General features: G+C 34.4%; 1 protein-coding gene across 1 annotated transcript in view; it reads left to right on the forward strand.

Annotated features, from left to right (window-relative positions):
* The window catches only part of RALGAPA2 (Ral GTPase activating protein catalytic subunit alpha 2), a 176220-nt gene that overhangs the window by 43152 nt on the left and 120834 nt on the right, over positions 1-12234 (forward strand). Inside the window, exons 17-18 of the mRNA XM_070941007.1 lie at positions 6364-6504; positions 9135-9302. Of these exons, the coding sequence (XP_070797108.1) occupies positions 6364-6504; positions 9135-9302 (309 nt within the window). The remainder of the gene's footprint in view (positions 1-6363; positions 6505-9134; positions 9303-12234) is intronic.

Genomic DNA, 12234 nt, shown 5'->3' on the forward strand with positions numbered 1-12234 from the left:
TAAAGTTAAATATTGATTTTTAAATATGATGTACTAATGGTTGATTAATCCTTTTTGGTGTTTTAGTTTATGTATTAATGGTTAATTATGTTGTTGATTATCTTTTAAATTTTAAAAATTGGAGGGAGGAATAATGAAGGGGGGAAATTTAGAAACTTAAAAAATGTAGAAATTTAATTAGTGAATATCTAAGGTTTATTTTTTGTTATGAGATTTCAAAATAAGAAACCAAGAATGGAAGATTAATTTTTTTTTTTTTTTTGGCTTTGCAGTTGTTCTATTCATGGTTTAAATTGATTATGTTTTAGGTGTTATAACTACTGAGGGGGAAAAAGTATAAAGTTGAATATTGATTTTCAAATATGATGTATTAATGGTTGATTAATCTTTTTTGGTTTTCTAGTTAATGTACTAATGGTTAATTATAAAAATGTAGAAATTTAATTAGTGAATATCTAAGGTTTATTTTTTGTTATGAGATTTCAAAATATCTGAACTTTGAGAAAAATAGGAGGGGGAAAAATGTTTTTAGGTTTGAATGTTTAAGATTTGTTAATGGTTTTAAAATTCTTAGAGTTATTGGATTACATGTTACTTTGTGTTTATATAAAGGGAGGTTGATGAAATTGTAAAAGGGGAGTTAAGGGGTCTTGGGAGTTATTAAATCTTGCAGTTAGCTAGTTTATTTTAGCGAATGTTTGGTGAAATCTATGCCCTGTTTTTGTTCTGGGAAGTCGGGGGTGGGGGGTGGTAAGGAGGGGTTGAAGATTGAGTTTACCAAATTGATTTTTTTTTCTTTTTTTCTGATGATAGTATGAATGATTGTTTATATTGTATACTTGTTTGATCAGAAAATAAAAACTTTTTTATTAAAAAAAAAATGCAAAGAAAAATAGGGACAACCTTTGGTGGGAAGGTAACAGCGTTCCATGTGCCTTTGGCATTTAGTCATGCCGATCACATGACCACAGAGACGTCTTTGGACAGCTCTGGCTCTTTGGCTTTGAAATGGAGATGAGCACCGCTCCCTAGAGTCAGGAACAACTAGCACATATGTGCGAGGAGAACCTTTACCTTTACTTTACTTGGTTTTTGATTCTGATTATTCAGTGGAGGGTTGCATTGCATTGATTGAAACAACCTTTGAAACTCCTATATGTATGGTTCAACCTGTAGTTACTATATATGAATGTAATTTGATTCTTTAATTTTATGGAAGATTCAAAGATTGTATGTGTATAATGTAAATGCCTTTGCTATTAAATTGCAAAATTATTGTGACTGGTAGGTTCAATCTTGTTATAAGTTATATACTGTAGTTTTAAGTAGTTGGAGCTCTAAGAGTAAAAACAAAATTCCTGGAAAATCCATAACAAATACTTTTGCATTCTTTCAGTGTTCAAAAATGCTTGTAATTTTTCAGGAACTTTGATTAGTAACATGACCTCTACTGTAAAATATATTACTCTGATTTCCACCCAGTTCCTTTTTTCTGGAGTTCCTAGTAAGATATTTTGAGCTCCATTTTTTTGCAGGGGGTGGGATTCACTTTTCCTCATTCATCTTTACTAATTTAAATCATGGCTTGTTTTACTCATGGTTTCTTGAAAAATCCAGAGTTAGTCTCCACAGAGAATTCATGTTTAGTTGGCCACTTCCTAGTTATATCTTTCATGCTTCATAAGGACATATGTTGCCTACTCATCAATTCCAGATACTTTTCATAAATTCTTGCAAAGATTTCTATATTTGTAATGGCGGTATGGTCTAGCAGGGGTCCCCAACCCCCAGGCCGCAGATTGGTATTGGTCCATGGCTTCTTAGGAACCACGCCATGCAAATGGCGGGCAAGCTAGTGAAACTTCCATGTGTGCATGCCCAGGATCTAGGTTGCATGTGAAAACACCCCTCCAGTCCATAGAATAATTATCTTCCACGAAACCGATCCCTAGTGCTAGAAAGGTTGGGGATGCTGGCATACAGCATCAAAATAACTCTGTAGGCCTTTATTAAATGTGTTACAACTTGCCAGCTACTGACAGGCATTCTCCTTACCCATCACACCTTTATCATGTAGTACAAAATTGTATGCATTGCAAAAGTTTGCAGAGCGAATGAGGAAGAATTACTTTTCTTAACATCAACTCTCTGAAAAAGTGTCCTGGCTGCAGCCAGAGGCCCTTTAGAATTAAGATTTTCAAACAGTTTTTAAAATTGTTGGTAACATTTGCCTTCGGATGAACTGCAGCTATTGTTTCAACTATCCAAAATACACTGGTTCAGTTCTATCTTATTTCCCTATTTTTGTTAGTTATACTGTAGCTACTTATAGTTAGAGGAGGTTGGTTTTATAACTCATCATGTAGTCTTTTTGGGGTGTTTTTTTTCCAGTTTCAAAGTAACAGATTTATACTGAAAAGATAAATCCACTGGTACCTCTCTTAGTAGGCATAATTTCCCTCTGTAGTTACTCCTGGCTCCGTTCTATAGGAATATTGGAGTAAGATAAGAGAAGAACTTAGCATCTCCCACAGGGTGGATTTGATTTAAATCGAGTTGATTTAAATCACAATTTAAATCATGATTTAAATCACTAGTAAAAAGGCTTGATTTAAATCAACTCGATTTAAATCATAATTTTTAAAGAGCAACTGTCATCTCTGCTACTCCTTTGACCCACTATTGACTCACCGATAGTCCCAGTGTTGCAGAATATACAGCCTCATGCTACATAACTAAGCTCCATTTCATGCTGAATAAACTAAATTATTTATGTATCTTAAATAGAAAACTATCTTACGATAGATTTTTACCCCAAAAGTTTTTTATTAAAATAAATTCAATAAAAATCAAAAAAATCCGATTTAAATAAAAAAAATCAGATTTTTTTGATTTTTTTTAAAAAATCATTGATTTTTATCCACCCTGATCTCCCATGTGATAGAGTTTGCTCAGTGTACAGAAACATTGTGCCTTGGAGAAAGTGCACAGTTGAAAAGTATTACTAAGCAGAAGGAATTAGTTCTATTATCAACCACCTGTGTACAAATATGGTTAATCTTAGTTGTGAAACATGTCCAGGAGCAAATTGTTTTCTTGTTCTCCAGCATGATACAAGAACTTACCACTTATTGCTTAGCTTGGAAAACTATTGTATCAAATTCATGGTTTTTTACTATTGTCTCCTTTAGCTATGCTACAGGTAGTTAACAACTACACATTTAGTGACAGTTCAAACTTGGAATAGCACTAAATGAGTGGTACTTGCAACCAGTTCTCAGAGTTTCAGTTGACTCCACATTCACATGATCATAATTCTGGCACCTGGCTTGCAATAGTAATGTCACAGTTGCCTGTGGTTGACTTTTTCCCCCCCTTTTTCCCCCTTTTTGCTGACTTCAAACAAGCAAAGCTAATGGGGAGTCTGGCAAGAGGTTGCAAATGGCAACCATGTAATGTCTCACTTAACGATGGAAATCAAAATTGCTAGAATTGCTGTCACTAAGCAGGACCTTCAAGTTGCATGTTGCTTTATGACCACAGTGCTTAGCAGCAGCAATTCTGATCCTAATTGTCATTGTTAACTAAGGACTTACCTGTATTGAGTTTTTGTGCACAACCACTCTCCACCTTTCCCCCATGCTCCCAACAATTTCATGTAGCTCCTCGAGAAACAAAGGGACCCATTTTCTTCCTATTCTATTTCTTGGTAAATACCTAATTTGCAAACCTTCCAGGTAACTCACCACTCTTCTGTGGTGAATATTTTGATAGAAGGCTTTTCCTTCACATCCAAGCCTCTTTTTATGACAGTGTCAGCAAATCTTTTAATAGAATTTGGATTTCTCTCTTGAGTGTTATTAGAGGAAATAAGATATGATTCCTCTCCAAATGAAAACATCAAGTTAATTATTTGGACCTTTGCAATTTTCAAAGCCTTACATTCAAACCCATCTTTTGGAACAAAATTATCAGGTCACTGCTAACAACATGATTATGGTTTTCTACATCAATAAATAATGTAGCATGCATTGTCTAAGCTTTTTCAGATGAGATTGATGCCTCTGCCACAGGGTAACATTTGTATGGTAGCTATCTGCCTCTTAGGGTTTGGCAACAAGAAGACTGATTGAGTGGGACTGTTTTCACACTTCTATCTCTTATAAGTAGATTTGCATCTGTTGGTGCATCAAGGACAATATTTAATTTGTGAGAGACTCCCTTTATTTATCTTTTCCCATTCACTCAGAATCCTTTTTGTCAGCATTTCTGTTATAGGGAAGGAACTCAGAAACAGAAAGAGTTCTGTGAGAGTTTATTTTCTTATAGTTAGTGAAAAAGTGGACCTTCTAAAACAAAGAAGGAGCTTGATAATTCATTTCATACGATGGGAATAGGAGGCAAATGTTTTGAATGCTTTCTGTATATAGTGCTTGCTCTTGAATTACAGCAGTTGCTTGAATTCCTTGATTAGATAGATACAATGGTATTCCACGCTGAATGCTGCTTACTGTCAAACCTGCTGAAAATTGTTTTTTAAAGTAACAACAGCAATGGATAAATCATGAACAACGAACAGTAACTATGCACTTAACTGACTTGAATTTTGCACAGCGTATTTTTTTTGTCCAACATGCAAAGCTCATCAACCACAACAATTCTTGCATTTAGCAGTCTAAAGGCTCAGCTGCATAGCCTTCATTTCACATTACTACTCTATGTGCACAGGTAGTTCTCAAATTGCAACCACAGTTGGGACTGGCACTTTCATCACTAAGCGATATGGTTGTTAAATGAGTTGCAACTCATTAATTTTAATTAATTAATTTTACAATCATTTTGTTGTGGTTGTTAAGTTAATCATGCTGTCATTAAGTGAATCCAACTTCCCCCATTAGCTTTGCCAGCACTGTCCTAAATCTGAACAGTTGTTAAGCATATGGTTGTAAATCAAGATTACCGGTATACATACTTTTTTGGTTTTGGCAACATTTCTTTGAAAATGAAACCACATGGGAATGTGTAGGGACAATATATTATATTAGAATTATATAATCAGCATCATTTCTTCATAGCAATAGTTTTTTTAAAAAATACAGCCTGTTTGTTATACCCAAAATGGTTGTTAGTCTATGTGGCTTCCCCTCAACCTGTTTTCTTTCTGTCCTTCAGCTACCTTCAATGGGTAGCATCAAGACTGAATTAGTGCTTGCTCTTTTATTGGATAATGATTATCTTCACATTTCTGTAGCTTAGAACAGTTCATTCTTTTTAAAAAAAAAACATTTTGGAACACTGAGAAACTTGAACTAGTAAGGATCAAAATTCCCAATGTTGTTTTATGTTCAGAATACTCAAAACTGCCATTTAAAGTCTTAATTATTTTGCACCACTGCCAATGCAGTTTCTGGCTCTGGCAAAGATAACATGATGATTATGATGATGATTGCAGTTTGTCAGTCAGGTGTTTATACTGTATATGGCATTTTAACTCCCTTATCAAGTGCTTCCCAAGGACCTGGGATAGGCAGATGTTGTTTTTGATGGATTATTGTTTGTTGCAAAGTTAGCCAAATGTTTAGACTCGATTTGGCATTTTTAGCCATCTTTCTCTAGGATCTGGGATAGATTATTTGATGGTGTTAAGTATTAAATTGTTGCAGGATATAAGCTGTTCTAAATAAAGCTCTAATTGACTGATGGTGATTTTGTCAATGCTGATATCACCAGGGAAACTATATTTATTTTTATGCCATAACTGTTCTGTTGCCATCTTCTTAACAGATTCCTAAATGATGATGTAGTCACTTTCTCTGCAGTAATACAACGTGCAATCATAAGATGTGCTTTTTATAGAATCAGGGTTTGTTTGTTTTTAAAATGTATGGCACATGTTAGCCAGGGATCACCAAGGTGGCTGGCTGTCTCTGTGAAAGGAATTTTTCGGGCGGTTTATTTGCTCACGGGAATCGACCTGCTGACCTCAGCGGTGCACAGGCCCATCGTCTTACCACGTGAGCCACTGCAGCCCCTCTATAGAATCAGTAACACAGAGAAATAAGGATGATGAGCAACATTAATGCTACAGAAGCTCAAAAAACAAGATTTTTTTTCTGTCCTCTAGTTCTTTTTTCTAATAAACTGGTTTGCTTAAAAAAAACTCTTAAATATTGGATAACCTTGGAGATAGATACACTTTACTGAATTTCTTCTGTACTGCTTTTTTACCTTAATGAATTGTATATGCACAGCATGCATGTTTATGAGATTCTGTTATTTTCTGTTTTATGTGGAAAAAACATCATTCTGCTAAGTAAAATAAAATTACTCTCTTACTTCTATTAATTTATTTTTCCCTATAAGCAAAGCGAAGTCTGTCTATCAACAACTGTGCTCGTCTCTGTGAGGCTTTGCCAGCCACTAAAAGTGTGCCTCTTCTCCTTCATACTGTGAGCTCTCTCTTGCCTGATATCTCTTACACTTCTTACTCTTGCACTTTTTCAGGTATGATATTATACAGTTGTTATAATTTAGCAAGATTGTATTCTGCTTTAATTTACTCTATATCTTACATACAACATCCTAATATTACATAATATTGTATTTTGATTGAAAACATCAGTGTTTTTCCAAGTATGTCAGAAAGTAAGCATTAACAATCTGAAATTTTGTTTACATAAAGCAGCTTCAGATTCCCAAGTTTCTTTGTGACTGAAACCAAATTTTTTCTAGACATATACCAATTTCCTTTGAACAATACTCACTTGTCAGTGAATATATACACATATATGTATACACAGTATATGCTTTTATACTGTGAGAGACTAATTGTTGATCTTGAAATATAGCAGTTTCTTAGACTTCTACAACATTCTCAAGTTGTTAATAATACTTGGGAAGTACATTTTGAATGAGATAAATCCTCACACTTCCTATACTACTTATTCTTCACACCTCCCTTTTCTCTCTATGTAGCTAAATCAGCAGCTGATTTTTCCAAGCCTACAGGAAATCACATCATGGGCGCATATCTATTCCAATTCCCTTATATCTTTAAGTTCATTTTCCAATTTAGCCAATTGTATTTGAGAAAATGAGGAAAGATAATTAACTATGATTCTAGTTCCTAATCTTGATACAATTTTTTATAGAATTGGACTTGGATAGATAGCCTGCTAAGAGAATTGTGGCAATGTCCACTGATGAACCCATGTTTGTCAACCAGAGATCAATCAGCTTAGCAAGATAAGTTTATTTTAAGAGGAAGGGCAAACGGGAAATGCACATACTTTATTTGTTCTGCTTCTTTTGGATGCAAGTCCTCACAGTAAGATTTCCAAGCTCTACCACAAACAGAACAATCAAATGATACCAGAGATCTATCAAAAGACAGCTGATATTGTAAGTTCTCGTTGCACCCTTAAGTTCTGCTTCCATTGTTAAATCATCCAGCTCTTGCTGCCATCTCCACTGTCTATCCTCTTTTCACGGATGCTACCTGCTGGTGGATTTGAGAGTGCTTTTGTTGAGTGATATGGCAGAAGCACTGAGTTCATTGGTGTGATTTTATTTTTCCATTAATACCTTCCCCTTTAGAAATGCTGCTTTTCAATAGAAGAGCTGCCAAGTCCATAACTGCCTCTTCCACTCTTGTCATAGATGGAGAGGTTATGAGGCTGTCCTGCTTTGCCTGTAGACTGATAGTTACAAATCAACTAGGATGCAGGTCTGCTAGGATTCCTGTCTTTCCCAGATTGATACAGTTTTCAGATACAACTACAAGTGCCAGTGTTCCCATTTAAATTTAGAGGTATTGGAAGCATGGCAACAATAAGAGGTAGTCATGTTTTTGGAGCCTGATCACAACCAGAATACTACAAACCACTTTCCCAAGGAAAATTTTATTAAATAATTTGACACTCACATTTTGTTATGAAAAATATGGGAAAAAATGGGCTTAAGCTGGTTTCACAAATCAACTTGTTCATTTGTCCACATAACATTTTGACATCTAATGAATTCAAAATATATATTTGTTATATACAAAAAACTGTACCTTCTTATCTTGAGGTCCAGAATTAATGCATTTCCCAAAAAACTCATGTCTCTGGGTTTTACGACTGCACATAGTAAGATGTAATGCTACACTGAAATACAGTATTGGGTGTGAATATTTCAGGAAGAAAGCCTTGCAGATGTAGTCATACTTATTTCTGTATAAATATAATTGAACAGAGATATGAAGATTAAACCAATGCAAAAATAAATTTGTAACTAGATATACTAAGTAAAAATGAAAAATTGGAGGGCAGTGTTATATTACAATTGTATATTATATATCAGTTTAATGTATTCTTATATGCTTTCACTTTATGGGTAAAGTAAATCATAGATACCACAGCAAAGAACAGTTAACAATGTGTATAAATGCAGAATTCAATGTAGTTAGAGTACTTTTAAGCATACTTTTTTTTATAAAAGCTGCCAGTAGGGTTATTTTGAATTATGGATAGCTCTGGGTAATATTGAGACATACTCTATCTGCATTCTCATAATTTTTAGTTCATATCTCAGACAATCAAACAAATATATGCCAGCAGCAGTTTGTCAGCCTTTGTTTTCCCATCATGATATTCCAGCTATTTTTGTAGTAAATGGCCAGACTATACTTCCAATCACATACAGGGATATCAGATTCATAATTAGAAATATTTCTATATCAATCAATGTACAAGTATTTTTTGCACACAAAGTTCAAAACATACATTTTTTTAAAAAAGCAAATAAAACAAAAGTTGATATTTGAAATTTCTTTACAGCTACCATATTTCTAACATAAAGGAATTCATTTTGTTGGAAAAAATTAATCTTGCTGAGAAGAAATAGTGTTCTGATAAGTTCTTAATAGTTTTAGATATCCCTTCATACTTCAGATCATAGGACATTGCCATCACAAGTCAATAGTACAATGGCTTAAACTGTATTATATGTTTACCTTGTGCTAAGTGACAATGTTTTATATGTCAATTGATGATAAGTATGTAAATATTTTAATAAGTCAAAGACCTTTATTAGAAATAGAGATGAACATTTTAAAAATGTAATTGATAAAACTTTTATATCAATCCCTATAGAAAATGAACAACATGAAATATCAGAAAATGGATCAGGAATTGTGAATCAGCAACCAGTAAACTTATTGGGAGCAGAGTATAACAGTCCTTTTTCAGACCTGGATCAATTAACTCGAAGCAGTAGTACCTCGGATATTAGAGATCAATGCAGTTCCGATATTTTCCAAGGTAATCTAGAAATACTTCGAGAAAGAATTATTTTCATATTTCAGTCGCTGTATGTAACATCTGAAACATTATTCATACCATGTGCTAAATTTATTTACTATGCCATTTTCTGTCTTGTATTATTTACAGTTACATCCAAGCATTTTAAAAATACAATTCATTATTAATTTTTATAATAACAATGGTTTAAAAGTTCATTTTTTACATTTATACTTCAGTAAGACTGATAGCAATTTTTAATTCTAACCCATTTCTGTAAAACATACGCTAACGTTGTAGCAAAAATAAAGCCCAGTCAATTCAGTAGAATTTATTTTGAATAAACATGAATCAGGTTACTCATTTATTTTATTTATTTATTTATTGGTTCGATTTATATGCCGCCCTTCTCCGGCGACTCAGGGTGGCTTACAATGCATTAAGCAATAGCCTTCATACTTTTTGTATATACCTGCTTAGTAAGGCTTTCGGCCCCCCCTAAGCGGTGTTCTTTTTTATACAAAGTCAGCTTATTGCCCCCACAATCCAGGTCCTCATTTTTTTTTTTATGTATACTTTATTAAATTTTTCCATTATAAAAGAAAATATACAATCTCTATTTCCTTCAGAGGTACAGTGTTTGTACAATTTACGGAATCATACGTTAAATAAACTTCATCCTTAGCTGTTCCATATTCTATGCAATATAGCTCATATTTCAAGTACTTAACAAATCATATCCTAAAATCATGTTTTTGTCTTGTTCTTCAACCAATTATACCAATTTCCCCATACTTCATAATATTTAGATTTCTCCTCATTATTTATCTCACTCGTCAATTTTGCCATTTCTGCACACTCTAGGATTTTGTTTATTAGTATTTCTTCTGATGGTATGGAATTATTTTTCCAGTGTTTCGCAAAGGCTAGTCTAGCCGCAGTTGTAATCTGGATTATGAATTGAGTTTTGTTGTTATTGAAGACGTCTCCGGTTATACCCAGAAGGAAGATTTCTGGAGATAGAACTATTTCCTGTCCCGTTATTTCACAAAGCCAATATCAAAGCGAATTTTTGACCAGAATCTTTTGGTCTCTGGACAGGTCCACCATAGATGATAGAAGGTGCCGACCGTTTTTCCACATTTCCAACAGGTGGCTGAGAGATTGGGAAACATTTTCGCTAACCTAGCTGGTGCTAGATACCACCTGTGTAGCATTTTATAATGATTTTCTCTAAATGTTGCCGATTTCATCATTTTATAATTCCTATTCCAGGCCATCTCCCAGTCATTAAAATTTAGTCTGTATCCCAGGTTTTTTTCCCAAATATTTAGCTGATTTTTGCTATAATCTCTGCCCTATCCCCATCTAATAAGAAGTTATATATTTTTGCTAGCATTTTCTTGTCTATTTCCCAAATAATTTTATCAAAATTTCCATATTTAGCTTCTATACCAAATTGGTCTCTGTCTTTTTGAAATCTTGAATTGATCTGCAGGTAATTCCACCAATCCAAGTTGAAACCCTGGTCCCTCAATAAGTCCAAAGATTTAAGCTTCCCCTTTTCATCAAGAATGTCTTTATATGTGCCCAATTTATAATCGTCTCTCCTGTTTGGGGCCGCCAACGCTTCCGTGATAGAAAGCCAGTTAGGTACCTTAGTATAAATCCTCTGTCTAATTTCCTCCCACGTACGTATAAGAGTCTCCCTAATTTTGTGTTTATGAAAGTAGGATTTTTTCTTGTTCTTTGTATCCCACAGGTGGGCATGCCATCCTTCTAATAGGTCATGTCCTTCTAATGTCAGGATTCTCCTATTTCGTAACGTAATCCACTCCTTAATCCAAATTATTTTCGCCGCCTTTTGATATATTTCCCAATCGGGGAGCCCGAATCCTCCCAAATTTCTTTTCCCTTGGAGTATCTTAAAGGAGATCCTCGATTTTTTACCCTCCCATAGAAAATTTCTAATGTGTTTGTTCAGGTCCAGAAAGAATTTTTTATCTAAGGTTATCGGGATATTTTGAAATAGGAACAGAATTTTGGGTAGGATGTTCATTTTAATCGCTGCTATTTTACCAGAGACAGTTTTAGCCTTTTCCATCTTTCTAGGTCTTGATATATTTTCTGCAATAGGGGGATATAATTGTCTTCTTTTAATGATGAGAATCTTGCAGTGATCCATATTCCCAAATATTTTATTTTCTTAACTACGTGGAGGTCTAATAGGTCTTCCAATTCCTTTTTTTGTAAATCTATCATGTTTTTCACTATTATTTTAGTTTTTTTCCTATTGAGTTTAAGGCCCACCACTTCTCCATAATCCTGTATTTCCTGCATTAATTTTAAGCCGGTTTCTAGTGGATCTTCTATTATGAGGGCTACGTCGTCTGCAAAAGCTTGCGTTTTGAATATTTCCTTCCTGATCTTTAATCCTTTGATTTCTTTATTGGCTCTGATCTTTCTAAGTAGCACCTCTAGCGCCAGAATATAAAGTAGGGGAGATAGGGGGCATCCCTGCCTCACTCCTTTTTGGATCTGAAATACCTGAGTTTTATCTCCATTCACTAATATGTTTGCCCTCTGTTTATGGTAAATGTTCTCGATCATCTTCCTAAAGTTCATCCCGAATCCCATTAGATTAATTTGGTTAATCATAAAAGTCCAATTCAAATTGTCAAAACGCCTTTTGGGCATCGACAAACATTAGGGCCAGCTGTTTTTCAGGATGTTGTTCATAGAATTCTATGGTGTTCAATACTGTTCTCAAGTTGTCTCTGATCTGTCTCCCTGGTAAAAAACTGTTCTGATCTTTGTGGATCCACCGATTTAAAAATTTTTTTGACCCTCTCCGCAATTATGCTCATGAACAGTTTGTAGTCTGCGTTCAACAAGGAGATGGGTCTGTAATTAGATATCTGTTTCGGGTCGGCACCTTCTTTCGGTATGAGCG

This window comes from Pituophis catenifer, unplaced genomic scaffold (assembly GCF_029215685.1).
Source record: "Pituophis catenifer annectens isolate HBS135680 unplaced genomic scaffold, rPitCat1.0.hap2 SCAF_3, whole genome shotgun sequence".
NCBI classification, from domain to species: domain Eukaryota; kingdom Metazoa; phylum Chordata; class Lepidosauria; order Squamata; family Colubridae; genus Pituophis; species Pituophis catenifer.